The sequence below is a fragment of the Leuciscus leuciscus genome (assembly GCF_965113295.1).
Source record: "Leuciscus leuciscus genome assembly, contig: HAP1_SCAFFOLD_647, whole genome shotgun sequence".
Taxonomy (NCBI): domain Eukaryota; kingdom Metazoa; phylum Chordata; class Actinopteri; order Cypriniformes; family Leuciscidae; genus Leuciscus; species Leuciscus leuciscus.
The window spans coordinates 10,996-28,403 of NW_028118093.1; the positions used below are offsets into that span (position 1 = coordinate 10,996).

The 17,408-nt window shown below is 37.6% G+C and overlaps 1 protein-coding gene across 1 annotated transcript; it reads right to left on the reverse strand.

Moving 5' to 3' along the window:
* Window positions 1–258: 258 nt before the first annotated feature.
* LOC309491862 (MAM domain-containing protein 2-like) lies at window positions 259–15,926 on the reverse strand. The gene is made up of 14 exons (XM_082190885.1): window positions 15,881–15,926; window positions 15,699–15,803; window positions 13,938–14,188; window positions 9,913–9,997; window positions 9,420–9,527; window positions 8,155–8,438; window positions 5,403–5,496; window positions 5,190–5,321; window positions 4,780–5,045; window positions 4,019–4,112; window positions 3,767–3,922; window positions 1,542–1,801; window positions 688–772; window positions 259–598 (listed from the first exon to the last, which is right to left on the reverse strand). The coding sequence occupies exons 1-14, from the start codon at window positions 15,909–15,911 to the stop codon at window positions 522–524; spliced, it is 2,028 nt and encodes a 675-aa protein (XP_082047011.1). The 5' UTR covers window positions 15,912–15,926; the 3' UTR covers window positions 259–521.
* Window positions 15,927–17,408: the final 1,482 nt, after the last annotated feature.

Consider the following 17,408-nt stretch of genomic DNA (forward strand, 5'->3'; position numbering starts at 1 on the left):
TATTTCGGTAGATGTGTAATAGGCAAGATAATGCACAGTCAGTCGGCCATTATTACAAAAGAATATGATAATAAGATATGGTCCATACTACACCCTTACATATAATTAAAGGCTAACATTTATTCACATCTTCAAATAGGAATCTCTTCAATTTTCAGTTTTAAATGACATTTAAAAAAAAAAATCAACAAAAAAAAAAAATCACCAGATTTGCATGCTGATGTCCTGAAGTACAAATTAAACCAAGCAAATAAGATATCTGTAAAAGGGCTTCCTTTATTAGGTGACTTATATGGTTTACGTCTTTAACAATGTATCCAATGTATTAAGACATATGATACAGACATGAGGAACTGCATAACAGGAATGAACCAATAGTTCATAAGTCAAATACACAAGAAAAGTTTGCAGGTGATCAGATATGGTCATAATGCAGCCGTCTCCTTCCCGTTCATCCTCACAGAACACTGCACTCCACATGGTTTATGTTTTCTCTCTTCAACATTCTTTCCTTTCTCTCTTTATTTAAAAGTCATTGACTGAATATCATTATTATCTCCAGAGAGGCTCAGATTGGGGGTATGGTCATCAGCATATTCTGTGTCGATAAAAGAATGAAAAGTATGAAAAGATGTTCATGGTAACATTAATAACTTATTTATTTGATGATCAACTTATCATGAATACCTCTGCATATTCCCCTTTCAAAAATAACATCATCGATTGCAATATCACTCCTTACTGATGCACCCCTGGTGGCTTCAAACACAATCTAAGTATGCAGACAAATACACATAATATATTAATGAAAATTGCTTCGATTCAATGTTGACTAAACATCTTTAAAATAATTCTTAAATATAAAATAAAAAAAAGGATTCACCCAAAAATGAAAATTCCTTTATAAATGACTCACCCTCATGTCGTTCCGAACCCATAAGACATTCATTCATCTTCAGAACACAAATGAAGATCTTTTTGATGAAATCTGAGAGATTTCTGTCCCTCCATTGACACTTTGACGGTTCAAAAAGTTCATAAAGAGATCATAAAACGAATCCATATGAATTAAGCTGTTTAGTCAAAATCATATAAAGTGATCGGGACTCTTCAGAAAATGTGGACTAAACCATTCAATTCATATGGATTAGTTTTACGATCTCTATGAACTTTTTGAAGTGTCAAAGTGGTAGTTGTGTAGCCGTCAATGGAGGGACAGAAAGCTCTAAGATTTCATTAAAAACATCATTTGTGTTCTGAAGATGAACGAACGTCTTACGGGTTTGGAACGACACGAGAGTGAGTAATTACTGACAGAATTTTCATTTTTGGATGAACTAAGGTCACAGGTCACAACCATTTATTGTTGGGCTTACGCAGTTCTTGGTCAAATTAATAAATTATGGGGGGGTTCCTCTGAGTTCGGGCCAAATTCCGCGCTCGGATCCCTCCCCTCGGACAACACACCAAATACACATAACCTTTACTCTATTTAATCATATGTAAGTGTGAACTCGTGAATGCAGTTTAATGCGACTAACCTGGTGTTGTTGGTCATATTGGTAGTTTATTGATGCTCTGAGCCAGGAGATACCCTGTTCTCCGTGGCTCATCCACAATAATTTGTCCTCATTTTCTTGTCCCGTCTGGAGGTAAACGCTCAGCTGGCCAATCCCTGATCCATACATGTGGTAGTAGAACTGCAAACACTGTGGTTCTCTAGAGCCGCGCAGAGAGCTGGAGAAGAGGCGCGCTTTGTGTCCGGGCAGCATCACGGACGCCTCGATGTGCAAATAATGACCTAAAGGCAGAGAAACGTACGTCTCAGTCTCAGGTACAAGAAGATTTAATTACCACAGAAAATAATTGTGTTGTGTCCCTCTGTTTGCATTATATAAATAAAAATAATGTTTACAATAATAGATGTCAATGGGCCAAGGTACTTGAATGTGCACTTCTAGTATATTTTTTTAAAACTGTACTTGCAGATAATACAGTATTAAGGAAATAAAAGGCCACTTTAGTGTACCTGTCATGGTTGTTCTGCATGCAAACACAAGAAGATGAAGGTGAAAGGTTTAAACAGAATTTAATAATATCCACAGGGTAATTCCACAAGATGACAAGCAGGTACACACAACCACACACTGACGATACCTAGACGTGCATAGACAAGAGTGAAATACACAGACAAAGAGCTGATAACAGGTGACACAGCCAAAAAATTTTTTGTCACATCCAGCAAACATCTCCTCACTATCCGCTAGCTGCCTGTCCCCTGAACACACTGTAGAAAAATGCCCAGGCTCCACAAACGGCAAGAAAAACAAACTACCACGAAACATAACAAACTGTTCCAGCCAATAACTGACAAGAAGGATTTGGGGGTGGGGTTTGGGGGGTTAGTGCGCAGATGAGGAGGAGGAAGGGTCGAGCTAGCTTCCGTTTTGTTTGACAATACTTTAAACGTCAACAAGAAGTGACGTCACCCAACATCACTTACAGCACCTTTAAGTCACCCTAAAGTTCAACTAATTGCATTTAATATAAATTTGAACTATAATACATTTTCATTTAATTGCAAATAACATGCAATTAAGTGTCCGAAAACATTACGTTCAGTTCACACTTAAGACTGTTCCCGGTTTCACAGGCGAGGCTTCAGCCTAGTCCCAGACTAAACTGCATGTCTGAGCTGTTTTAACTGAAAGCAACTTGCACTGACATATCTTAAAATATATCAGTGCCATTGGTTTGTCTCAAGATGAACACCAGTAATGGTTTTTTTTTCTAAGGCACATTTATAAAAGCTACTTAAATGTCGCAATTGAACTAAGGTCTATCCTGGCTTGATCTAAGCTTTGTCTGTGAAACTGGGCCATAAAGTATATTAATTCTATAATAAGTACTCTTTATAAAAGAATGCTATAGTGTACTTAGCCACAAGACTGAAACCATGTACATCCAACATTTAAACTCTTGCCATGAGCAGGTAAAGCCGGTACGCCTGATAACTTTCACATGTGAGAATCTATGACATACAGTAACTATCTGCAAAGTAATGTTCACATGGAGCGCGATCAGCATCCGCAGAGAAAGTAGTCCCACCTCAAAAGGATTTAATAAACACATTTCATGATTTGAAATAAAGTAAAAGTAAAATGTCAAGTTTTACATTAAATTAGAACTATCTATTATTACACATTCTGAAGAACCTTCAACATCTATGGAACCTTTTCACTTGCACAAAAGGTTCTTTATTGTTCTTCAGACTTTTAAAATGTTCTTCACACTAAGAAAACATGGTTCGAAATGACATATATCTAAAAGTTTTTTCCTTGAAAACAAATTCTTCATGCCTTAAAATAGCTTGAATGTACAGTAACTCTACACCCTTGCCTCATTTAGTATATAAATGGTTCTTTGAATATGCAAATGAGCCCTGCCTCGAATATGCTAATTTCAAACCGTGTTTTTGAGACTGTCTTTGGTTCACTGCAGTTTTAAGGAGAAAATACTCAGCAATGGTGTAGACTTATGAATTTGTATTTGTCTTAAAGCATATTAAAAACGCCATATAGACATTAAAAACAACATTAAAATCTTGATTTTCACCACAGGGGGACTTTAAGAACCAAAAAAAGTTCTTCTATGGCATCACTGCAGTGTGCAGTTCACATGTGAAAAGCCCTCTTTTGCAACCTTTATTTTTTCAAGTGCAAGTGATGAGTGTGGAAAGGGTTTTCAGGGCTGGTTTGAAGCTCACCCACTCCAGTGGTGTGGTCTCCTCTCGGCCCAGTGTAAGATGTTGGTGTGGGTCCTCTGGCCAGCATCCAGTCGCCTGAGTCTCCTTCCTTATCCTGAGTGTATCCACAGAGATCAGTCTCAAAGTCACAGTGAGACGGGACTGACAGAGAAGATGCTGTAACAAAAATATCAAGGAATCAACTGTAAGATTCACAATGATGATTCATGACTCCCATGCACAGAGTTTTGTAAATAAATGAAGCTTTTGTACCTAACAGTGCACAATCCCCAAGGGTGACCTCAATGTCATCGAGACCAACAGAACCACAACTCCAAACATTTTTGCATGTGCTGATGAAAACCACCTTCATCACCCAGATGTAGAAAAACCACAGAATTAAGATTAACAATAAAATAACAAATCCCAAAATAAATACAGTGTACATCTACAATTAAATACATAATATTTAAAAAGTATAAAGCAAAACTCATGGTGTGGGTCAGTGGACAGAATGAATGATCCTCTCAGACCGTCTTATTTTTCCAGATGTTATAAAGGTTTATTTCTCTAAATCTGGATCTTGCTGTAATAAAAGTCATGTGAGGCATAAACCCATGTCTTGCTAACAGATGCTAGAGCAGTGGGCCAAAAGTGTGTCTGAGAATCTGCATGTCTCTTAAAGACTCTGTGAAATAGTTAGTAATATAAAAATATACTTTTAAGATTCAAAGCACACTACAAGTGTACATTCAATACAATTAAGTGCACTTCTTTTTCACAAGATAAATCCATCAACCAATATGTGTATGTCATGACGCCATCTTCAGAGACAGATGTCTTGCATGTCTCATGAACAATTGTGATGTTTGAATTGGTGGAAAAATAATTTTGACTGACTTTAGCGCACAGTTTGAAGTCCACATCTGTTAGCTTTGCAGCTAGCGTTTACATGCTGATGATATATCTTTTTTAAATACATATAGCAAGTAGACAAGCAATAGCAAGAGAGGTGAACTAAAGACGTATCTTACCTGAGCATTCTTCTGACTTTGAATGGTCAGTTCAACTGCAATCCAAACATTTCTTATCTTCTCATTCTGGCTCCATATTTTCTCTTGTTTAGTACCGTCTCTGTAATACAGATACGCTGAGAGGACTTGATCTGTTCCACTAAGACCTCGCAGGGAGTAGAAGAACTTCAGGCAGTATTTCTGATTCCCTGGCATTAGCGGGCCAAACAAACGGCTGATGTATCCAGACTGTAAACTGGAGCGAGAGTTTGCCAGCAAAAAGGATCCTGTTCAGAAAGTACAACTATATTTTAGCCCTTTTCATGCTTTACAATGTCTTAATCATTAATATATTTTATACACACTATGGTTTTATATATATATTACTGACCTCAGACCTTTGACTGGTAGTGTAGATTATAAACCTGTACCTGCTCCTGTCGTATGGTCTCCAGCGCTGTAGATGTTGGGCTTGACAGACACTCTCCTCCACAGTGTCTGGACATACTGACAATATCCTGACTCAAAGTCACAGTTTGCAATAGATGGATCAAATGTTGGCTCTGTGAAAACATATTTTTAAATGGTCATGTAGGAATTGGGTATTGGGGTATTGAATTGAGCTTCGAGGTGTTCAAACATACCTGTGCCTGCATGACAGAACTCTGGAGAGAAGGAAATGTCATCGAGAAGCACGTATCCTCCATGAGGACTGTTGAACGCCCCCTCAAACACCAACTGGTAGGATATACACACACATGTAAAGGCTAGGGCTGTCAATTGTACATGTAGTGTGATAAATTATTATGTTCAACAATTAAATCACGCTAAACTGAACATTTAAAATGATTTGAAGGATTTAAAATGAAATATAAAGTCTAATTACATTTAATTTCATGTCTTAAAACACTGAATAAAAATTAAAGTCCCCCTGCAGTCAATAATTGTATGCCTTAAAACTCATCTTTGATCAACAAAATGACATATTTCAAAAAAAAAAATCTTCATGCCTTACAATAACTTGAATGTAACTCTACACCCTTTCCTCATTTCTATGAATCCATATAACTATGAATATGCTATTTTAGCCTTGACTCACACCACCAGCTCAGACATCCACTCTGCCACTTACTGAGGTAAACGCTGCACAATGGTATCGCTCTTTACAACGTCAGACACATAACGGTAATTAAGCCATCCTAGGTGTATATGACATTCTTCTTTCAGACGAATACAATCGGAGATATATTAATAAATGTCCTGGCTCTTCCAAGCTTTATAATGGCAGTGAATGACTGTTTCTGTTGAAGTCCATAAAACTGCATCTGTCAATCATAAAAGTGCATCAATCCATCATAAAACTGCATCTGTCCATCATAAAAGTGCATATCCATCATAAAACTGCATCAATCCATCATAAAACTGCATCTGTCCATCATAAAAGTGCATATCCATCATAAAACTGCATCTGTCCATCATAAAAGTGCATCTATCCATCATAAAACTGCATCTGTCCATCATAAAAGTGCATCAATCCATCATAAAACTGCATCTGTCCATCATAAAAGTGCATCTATCCATCATAAAAGCGTATCTATCCATGATAAAAGTGCATCTATCCATGATAAAAGTGCATCTATCCATGATAAAAGTGCATCTATCCATGATAAAAGTGCATCTATTCTATCTATCATAAAAGTGCATCTGTCCTTCATAAAAGTGCATCTATCATCATAAAAGTGCATCTGTCCATCATAAAAGTGCATCTATCCATGATAAAAGTGCATCTATTCTATCCATCATAAAAGTGCATCTGTCCATCATAAAAGTGCATCTATCATCATAAAAGTGCATCTGTCCATCATAAAAGTGCATCTGTCCATCATAAAAGTGCATCTGTCCATCATAAAAGTGCATCTATCATCATAAAAGTGCATCTGTCCATCATAAAAGTGCATCTATCCATGATAAAAGTGCATCTATTCTATCCATGATAAAAGTGCATCTATTCTATCCATCATAAAAGTGCATCTGTCCATCATAAAAGTGCATCTATCATCATAAAAGTGCATCTGTCCATCATAAAAGTGCATCTATCCATGATAAAAGTGCATCTATCCATGATAAAAGTGCATCTATCCATGATAAAAGTGCATCTATCATCATAAAAGCGTATCTATCCATGATAAAAGTGCATCTATCCATGATAAAAGTGCATCTATCCATGATAAAAGTGCATCTATCCATGATAAAAGTGCATCTATTCTATCTATCATAAAAGTGCATCTGTCCATCATAAAAGTGCATCTATCATCATAAAAGTGCATCTGTCCATCATAAAAGTGCATCTATCATCATAAAAGTGCATCTATCCATGATAAAAGTGCATCTATCCATCATTAAAGCGAATCTATCCATCATAAAAGTGCATCTATCCATCATAAAAGTGCATCTATCCATCATAAAAGTGCATCTATCCATCATAAAAGTGCATCTATCCATCATAAAAGTGCTCCACAGGCTCTGGGGGGTTAATAAAGTTCTTCTGAAGCGAAGCAATGCGTTTGCATAAGAAAATTATCCATATTTAAAACTTTATAAAGTAAAAAAACGAGTTCCCAGCCAAACGAACATACGGATTCGACTTATGCGAGTAATGCTGCTGATATTTACGCTACGCCATGACGCACTCGCTACTGCCGACGCCATAAGCTGCGTAAGTTGCGCTGTAGGCGTAAGTAAACTGCGTACGTTCGTTTTGCCGGAAGCTATAGTTTTACTTTGTAACATGTTAAATAGGAATATTTTTCTAACACAAACTCATCGTTTTGCTTCAGAAGGCCTTTATTAATCCCCCGGAGCCGTGTGGAGTTTGTTTATGATGGATGGATGCGCTTTTTAGAGGTTCATACTGATGGTTGCAATTCACTGCCATTATAAAGCTTGGAAGAGCCAAGACATTTTTTTATATAACTCAGATTGTGTTCGTCTGAGAGAATAAAGTCATATACACCTAGGATGGCTTGAGGGTGAGCAAATCATGGGCTAATTTTCATTGTAAAGTGAACCACTCCTTTAATGGGAACGTTAGCAAAACATTCTTCAACATTTGTTAGCTGGGTATTTTCTTTAAAACCCATATGTTTTCCTGGGACGTCCTTCAGGAACAGCATCAATAAAACATCACACCCACTTTTATTGCTTAGGTTACAGCTAACAGTAACTTGGCTGCTTATTCTGGCCTAGAACTCTTATCCAGGAAGAGACTGTTTGCCTGGTGTAAAACAGCCAGTCAGTTTTATTATTATGTCCCTTGGTGGTGGTTGCATCTGAAATAGATTTCCCCACAATAATAGACCGGCATGATGTGGTATATTTGTGTTGGTCAGGCCTTACCTCAATAGGATATGGAGCTTTCAGGTCCACTTGTACAGGTATCCAGACCCTGGCTTCTGGACTCCAGTCCACATGCTTATTTCCAGGTAGATCGGCTCTCCACAGCTCCTGATATTGTCCAGCCTGATCCCTGCTGAAGAGGGAGAACAGATGGTCCCCAGCGTGATCCTGCTGGTACTGGAAGCTCAAGCAGCCCGACATGGGCACTGTGGTCATCGGAGACACCAGCTCGGCCACCTCCTGGAAGCTTTTAGTGTCAGTGGAGTTCACACACATGTACTGACCTGTGCAGATCAATAAAGGGCATGACTGACAGAACCTCGGTATCAGGAATATCCAGATTTTACGGTAACAGGATGTCAGACGGTGTAAAAGTCAGGAAGTGGGTCTTTCATGTATGACATGAAGTGTGTAATAATGCCGTCAAACTGTACAAGATTATGCGATACAACATTATCCATTAGGATACAACATTTTGTATACATTTTTTGTTAAGATCATAAGATACATTTTTTTAAGATAATTTTAGCGTGTATATTATACAATATATATTTTTTTACATCTAATCACATTACACTATACCATAACACTTTTCTGTATACGATTTTTTAAATTGTATAAATTTCGTATAGCATAAATATCATAGAATAAGTATTACATTAAATACCTATAAAATGGTATGTTTTTGGTTTTATATGATATATTTGTTTTAATTTATACAGGTTAGAAATTATATGCTGAAAAGCTTTCATACAATTTTCTATTGTACATGATTATAAAAAATAATAGATTTTTATATTTTTCAAGTCGTATAAGATTATATAACTTTTGATAAACTTTTTGATATGAAAAACTTTTTTGAATATATATATTTTTTCTATTGTGTAAAATTATACAACTTATAAAATATTTATTTGTAATTAATTTTATCATAGAATATGTATCAAATTAAATACAGCTACAATTGCATAAGATTACTGTATATATTTGTTTTCATTATACAGGTATATTATTATATAAATCATAAACAATTTAAGATTTATACAGAAGACAATTTATTTATTTTTAAATCGCAAAAATTGTTTATGATTTGTATAATAATATAGATAATTTATATAAAACATTTTTTTTGTATTATTCAAGATTACAACAAAAAATTATAGAACATTTTCCATGTCGTGGAATATAATGTAATGTTGTTTTTTTTAAATATTGAATAAGATTTTGAGGCTAAACCTTTTTTCATGTCATATAAGCAGACTAACCTGCTCCATCTGTCAGTGTAGCGTCATCTGATCGTCCCACACGCCAGTTCATATATCTGTTCCTCTGGTTTGTGTATCCACACAGGTGAGCTTCTTCAAAGTCACACTCTTTGGGGTCACATGACCAAAAAAAGGAGTAATTATTTTGCATGAAAATGTCAATAACTAGTTTTGAAGCCCTCTAGCTCTGCAAGCCTTTTAGGGCGATAACATCGGAGCACAATGCTGACTAACATAAGACCTGAGCAACAGAAATCTGGGTTCATTTAAACGATTTTCTTTTGCCTCAGGAATGTGCACCCGGGCTGGACCCTATAACCATCAAAACATCGTTAAGAAAGAACAGCATCTTTTTTCCGTGATTAATAGTTCTTTTCATGTGGTTGGCCCTGATTTTGGCATTACATTGTTAATGTCATAAATAAACAAAGTGAAAGGTTGCTGGGCTGAATCTAACATGCTGTTTAGTGGCCCAAGTTAAGAGAGCACTAACCTATGCAGTATTTGTCAGAGATCTTTATCTCATAGATGGACACGCTGCTGCCTTCTTCTTCTCCTAGTTTGCCTTCAATGACAATCTACAAATGTGGAGCGAACTTGTCATTATTCTCACATGACAATAACATCAGCAAATCTAGAGTAGGCCAGTTAATAAAAATATGTTCTTAGCATAGTTCATATTAAGTTATGAAAACGTTATCAATATTCCCTGAACAGTCAAAACATCCAGGTTTTCAAATGTTTTTTTTTTCTTGGTTATGTGAACATTAAAGGTAGAGTAGGCAATTTTTTTATAGACACATTTTGTTATACTGGTTGAAACTCTCTTTACATCCTGATAGCAATCAATAATAGAAGTGTCCTAAATATGTACATTAAAATATACATACAGTATCTTCTGTGGAAGTCTCAGGACCAATAAATGTTCGTCCAATCATTGCACTCGGTCCGAATGAAAGGATGTCCTACCTGCCTGTTAACATGTGCATTTGCATGCTTCCACACAGTCATCGGCGCGTTCAGTAAGGCTGTGCAGAGTTGTAGACAGACGTCAGTCACCGAGCGCCACAAACAAACAGTAGCCAACTTATACTCTTCCTCCTGAACCAAAACAATGAGCTTATGCTGCGTTCACGCAATGTCATAACTGTAATTACGAGATGGCAACCCTTGACGTTAGGGTTGGGTACCGAAACCCGGTTCCAATAGGGAACCGGTTCCGACGTAAACGGTAGTATCGAGACCGAATAAGAACGCAACTTTCGGTGCCTGATTTCGGTGCCTGACTTCACCGCCCCCTATAAAACATCTCGCGGCACGAATGATCCAATAACAAAACATATCCAGTTAACCAGCAGAGCATTCATTTAGATTGTTTGTTAAATAAGAGACGATCTAGCGCTGAACTGTGTTTTTTTAAATCAAGTGATCAAAGTGCTCGTTGCCGCTGCGATCAGTGGCGCGGATACAGTGTTTTCTCTTGTGGCTCGCGCACACCGCACTTTCTTCACTCGGCTTCTTCACCGCGCTTCAATACGTTGCAGGGATCGATCTATATATGAGGCGCCGTCTATATGAGTATGTGCGCGGAGAGTTTGTGTGTGCGTGCTCGCGTCTCAGATGAGTATGTGCGCGAGTTTGTGTGTGTGTGTGTGTGCGCTCGCGTCTCAGATGAGTATGTGCGCGGAGAGTTTGTGTGTGTGTGTGTGCTCGTGTCTCAGATGAGTATGTGCGCGGAGAGTTTGTGTGTGTGTGTGCTCGCGTCTCAGATGAGTATGTGCGCGGAGAGTTTGTGTGCTCGCGTCTCAGATGAGTATGTGCGCGGAGAGTTTGTGTGTGTGTGTGTGTGCGCTCGCGTCTCAGATGAGTATGTGCGCGGAGAGTTTGTGTGTGTGTGTGTGCTCGCGTCTCAGATGAGTATGTGCGCGGAGAGTTTGTGTGTGTGTGTGTGCTCGCGTCTCAGATGAGTATGTGCGCGGAGAGTTCCGCGCGTCTCTTGTGTGTAGAGTTTGCGTGTGTGTGTGTGTGCGTGAGCGACTTTAGATGTGACGCTGTGCATTTCATATAGTTGGAGCATTCAGCAGTATACATGTATGTGTGACTACTTAGTATATGTGTATGCAAGCATTTTATGTGTGCGTGAATGAAGTTCGATTTAGGCCCTAGACGGCGCCTCATATCTATTCGTCTGGTGAAATCACAACATATAATGCACACAAGTGTCCCTGCTTGATATACAACCACTGATGAGCATAATCGGTTTAAAAAAACAAAAACAAAAAAACAACCTACGAATGCGGATTAGAACCCAAAACCTCTGACACTCTTGACTAAAGTTCAAGTTCAGCTGCAGTGTTCCTCTTCGGGTAAGTCTTCGGGTAAGGGCACCTATTATGCAAAATTCACTTTTACATGGTGTTTGAACATAAATGTGTGTTGGCAGTGTGTGAGCAAAACCACCCTAGAATGATAAAAATCCACCCAGTAGTTTTTTTACTATCTCAATAAATCACAAGCACTGTCTCAGAACGAGCTGTTCTAAGATTGCCCTCACTGTGACGTAGAATTGCGCTAAGCCCCACCGACGTGATGATTGACAATCTGGTTTTGGCATAGACCCCGCCCTCGGTGATCTGGTCACCATCCTCCATTGTTTCAACCATGAAGAAGTGTAACTGTTAGGTGTTCTGTTGTGGGATGTAAGAATGGACATACTAGTCTTCACTGACATCAGAGCCACTGAAAACGCAGCGGATGGATTTTATTTATGAAGAAAAGGCGCCACTTAAACTTCCTAAATGCAAGAATCATTTTCTGACTGACTGTTTAGTGAACGAGGGTCAAAGTTAATCATCAAGTGTGGATCGTACCTACTGTTCGCGATCCAACGTCACCTCCAGAAGAAGTAAGTGTATTTTATGATTTATGAGCAAATAGTCATTTTAATCGATGTCAGCAGTAACAACAAATGCGTCTAAAGCTAACGTTATTTATTGTCGTCGTCATAGGATGTCTCAACAAACAACGTCAGACAGTTTTATGTCACGTAAATTATTTTTTTTGCAGCAATTACAAATGTAACGTTAAATAAGTGAATACCTCTATCTCCATAGACAATATATAAACGTATATCTCCCTGCAGCATTTGTTTTCTGGTTCTGTAACGTTAGCCATCTTCTCACATTTGCCACATAAGCGTGTGTAGTTTAAAAAAATTGCGCGAAAGTTATCACAATTTGTTTGTGTGTGTGTGTGTTGCACATCCATAATTGCAAAGGGGACGCGATTAAAACTCTATAAGTACATAGGAATGTATTAAAAAAACATTCCGAGACGCCCTGGTCCATTCTCATTCGTGTTTATTCTGCCGGAGTCTTTTCATCCAGCAGGGCCAGGTCCAGCAGGGCGGGGATTATGCAGCTCATTTACATTTAAGGTGGTACACACCAAAACAGCTCTTTTTAAAACAGGCCCCAAAAATGACATTTCCAAATGGTTCTAATAAATTAACTGTGGGGTATTTTGTGCTGAAACTTCACAAATACATTCTGGGGACACCCAAGACCAATATTACATCTTGTAAAAAGGGGCATAATAGGTGCCATTTAATGCCAACTGCAAATCTTGCATATCAAGTATGAAGTATATCAAGTATATTTATATGAGGCTATACTATGTGTGTTAAATATTTTGTAAGTTTTGTAAAAGTCTATAATATATAATATGTAATATTATATATATATATATATATATATATATATAATATGAGAAGACAACATTTTGATCTTAACTTAAGTGTTTTCGGCTACATCAGCACAATTTTTTATTTTATCAGAAAATCTTTTTCAGAAAACACACACAGGTATTATTTTTTTGATAAAGTGTGTGCGGTTTCGTTTTCTTAAGTACCGGTTTAAGAACCGTTTAAGCACCGGAACCGTTTGAAAAATACCGAGTAGGTACTGGTATCGGATAAAACCCAACCAATACCCAACCCTACTTGACGTTCTACCCAGAGTTGTTCACAAACTCATACACAGATTTATGTGTTTCTATGTCAACGCTATCAACGCCGAAATGAATGATGATGCTTTGCAGACTCTGCTGTGTGCGTTCATGTGTTTTGAAGTGTGGCTTTGGAAACATTTGGATCTTATGCTTTCAAAGCTAGCTTGCTATTGCTAGCTTTTCCGAAATCGCCTACCTTACCTTTAAGGAAACATTCCATTTGATAATTTTGCAAACATAATGGGAATGTTACTTTTGAAGGTTCTCTATAAACACTGTAAAACCAGTAGAAATATTAAAAAAATGTTAGATGAACATCCAACTAAAATATTTCAGAAAAAACGTTCCATGAACGATGTATAAATATTTGTGCTATCATTTTGAGAACATTATTTAAGACCAGATAACTTTGAACGGACTCTTAATGTTACTCGAAGAATGTTTGTTCATAACCTTGCCAGAACGTTAGCTGAGACCATCCTCTGTTAGCTGGGTATCAACAGCTCTCACCTTAAATGTTTCGGTAGAGTTCTGAAGGTCAATGCTGGCGATGAGCCAGCTGTCAGACGGGGTTTGGGTCGTCCACAGCACCTGATCGAAACTCTCTCCGTCTGTGCGCTTCTGCACTTGCAGAGAAGCGCCGGCTGTGATCTGATACACCATCCTGAAACAGCTCCAGTCCTGTTGATCCACATCTGGACCCAAAAGAACCGCCTTCCCCTGGTCCTCCTGGACCCGCTCCTCAGCTGTGATGAAGTGTCCTGAGTGAAGCGGAAGGAAAACAACTATCATGGCAAGAGTTTGTGTGTGTACAGCTGAGAAAGCAGTGACAGACTAATCAACCAAACTATTGTTTCATGACTGAAATGCTAAAATACATCCGTCAAGTGTCACATGTCGGCATGGGCTTCTGTTTTCTCTACATTTGTATTTAAGCCTTGCATTTCTTCTTAATTTCCTCTTCTTAAATCAAAAGCAAATGATCCAGTGGGAGTGTGGAAATGCGATTCATGCCACGTTTAAACACAACAATTGCCCAATCCAATAATGTGCTATTTCACTATCTCCAGATGCCGTAAACATTGAGGCCACTGCATCCAGATGTGTGCCTCACTAAACACGATTTCTTCACTTTTTCTGGGCTTTCAATGCATGAAGTTCACATATTTTTTTAACTTTGAAAACAATGTCAAACTCTATTTGGAATAAACTATGTGAAACATTGCTTTTCACAAGCCTAAAAGTGGTCTTAAAGGGTTAGTTCACCCAAACAAATACAATTCTGTATATATATATATAATGTGTGTGTGTGTGTGTGTGTGTGTGTGTGTGTGTGTGTGTGTGTGTGTGTGTGTGTGTGTGTGTCTTGGACAAGAGAAAAGGAGAATTTTTGAAGAATTTCTATACAGCTCTTTTCCACACAACACCAGTTCATATAAAATGTATTAACATTTTAAAATAATTTGACCATAACTGCTTCACTGCCTATTTACTTTTTCTAGTAAAATAATAATGATAATGCTAAACTACTCAATAACATTTTGTTTTCAGGATTCCTCTTCTTCTGCATTATGATATCAGGACAGATGCACCGCTTTTTTTTTAACTTTATGCCCTAAAATGATCAAAGTGAACATCAATTCAGAAATTAAAAAACATGTTCATCACAGAAGAGGCTTATTAAAGAAATTGTATGTTTAAAATGTAATTTTTACTGTATTTTTCATAGATTAATATATATCATCATGCCATTGACTCATAAACAGAATAATCAGATATATGACCCTGGATCACAAAACCAGTCACATGTCACACGGGTATATTTGTGGCAACAGCCAATAATACATTGTATGGGTCAAAATTCTCGATTTTTCTTTTATGCCAAAAATCATTAGGATTTTAAGTAAAGATCATGTTCCATGAAGATAATTTGTAAATTTCCTACCGTAAATATATAAAAAATAATTTTTGTGAGTGAATGCAGCACAATCTCAAACATAAATGGACCACTTTAAAGGCGATTTTCCCAATGTTTCGATTTTTTGGCACCCTCAGATTCCAGATGTTCAAATAGTTGTATCCCGGCCAATATTGTCCTATCCTAACAAACCATACATCAATGGAAAGCTTATTTATTCAGCTTTCAGATGATGTATAAATCTCTAAATTGTGACCTGGTTTTGTGGTCCAGGGTCACATATCATCCATGGTGAACTTGGCATCAAATGATTAAAAAATGCACTGCGATCATGATCATCTGCTGAAACTCACCGGACGAGTCGAGAGTCCAGCTGAGGAAGGCTGGGTCGGACATATAGTCACATATGCTCTCCCGAAAGCTACAGGAGCCTGGCAAAAGCTCTGCTTTAGCTGTCACTGAGAGAAAAGAGCACAAACACACCTTTAAGCACGTACAATGATGGACATGACAACCAATCAAACCAAGTCCTCACCAATCAAGCTCAGAACATAGAAAGAAAGCATCTTCTCTCCTGCGGTTTGTTCAGCAAAGATGAAATAAGAGCCGTTTCGAGACTTCACTCTTTCATCCTGTCCTTCTTTCCAGCGTTTAATCGACGCTCAGATGCGATCCTTCTGTCTGGCTGCTGCAGGAGAAGAAAAAGGGAGGGAAGAAGGGAGAGGGGTTCAGTAATGTTGACCAGATTCAGAGGTTCCCTTACCTCAGACCTGCTGACCGCTTCTCCTCCAAACACCTTCATCAGATCCATATCTGATCCATATGGACCTTTGTTTTTCTTTCTTGAATGTGTGACATCTTGAAATCAGACAGTCTCTTGTAAAGTATTTCCACTTTGGTACTGTGCCATCTGGAGCACCACAACATCTCCCTCTACTCCTGTTATTCAGGCAAGAATCCAGTAAGAACTGTGTTCTAGTTATGAAACTTGTGTTGATGATATGAGCACATCTGTCACCATGAAATCAAAATGTTTATGGAATATTGCAGTATTTATTATAAATGGTTTATCCATTACTTTTTTTTAATTCCTGTGCCTCACAATCTTTAATCAAAATAACTTCCTCTTTCAGCAACATCTCTTCTCTTCTCTGATGATGTGTTTACTGGGGAGAGGGCGGAGCAACCTGTCACTCACATGAGATCCACCAATAGCAAACCACAACCATACAATCAGTTCCCCACGGACAACATCAGTTCCAGTTTGTTCTTGTTCCAGAAGCCGTTTCACTCGGATACACGTACATGACAATAGGGAAGAAAAGACTATCACAACTTCTGTTCCGTGATCTTATGAGACATTATTATACATTCTGTCCGCTTGACACCAAATAATATATCAAGTCATATATCAAGTCAAATTTCCAGTGGACACTTTTTTACAGACTTTCATATTTTCCTTTTTTTTTTTTTATCATTATACATTTATAAATCTATATTTTGTGTTATATTTCCTTGGCAGTAAATAAAAAAAAATAAATAAAAATAAATTTAAAAAAGCTGCTACAAGGGTGTTTTTACAGTAATACTGCTGAGGGAGTGATGGCAAATCTGACATCTTTCTCTCCTCTGACTGCCGTTATCAGTCTCTTTATTTCCCTTCTTTTGGAATGATGTGGAAATGCTATGTATTTTTTTTCTTTCGCTATTGGAGCAAATAGGAATACAAAAATGATATTTGCTTTTGTCTCCCATTCACCGCTATAGAAGATAACCCAACAATGTCGACTTCTGCTTCCGAGAGGCCTCGACATGTGAAAAGGATCTATGGCTCTGATCTGTATAATGTATAATTCTCTATATAGATCAGCAGTCCGTAGTATTTTTTTTTCATCCTTTTTCTATTCTAGCTCTTTTGTCATCATTTCAGTTTCCATGTTAACGCAGCCTTCTCTGATTGGTGGATAATGGGTAGTGTAGTTTTTGACCAGGAATTTGGCTATTAAACACAAATTGAAAAATATAAAAAAAATTATCAGACTGACAAATTATGCGGAAAATCA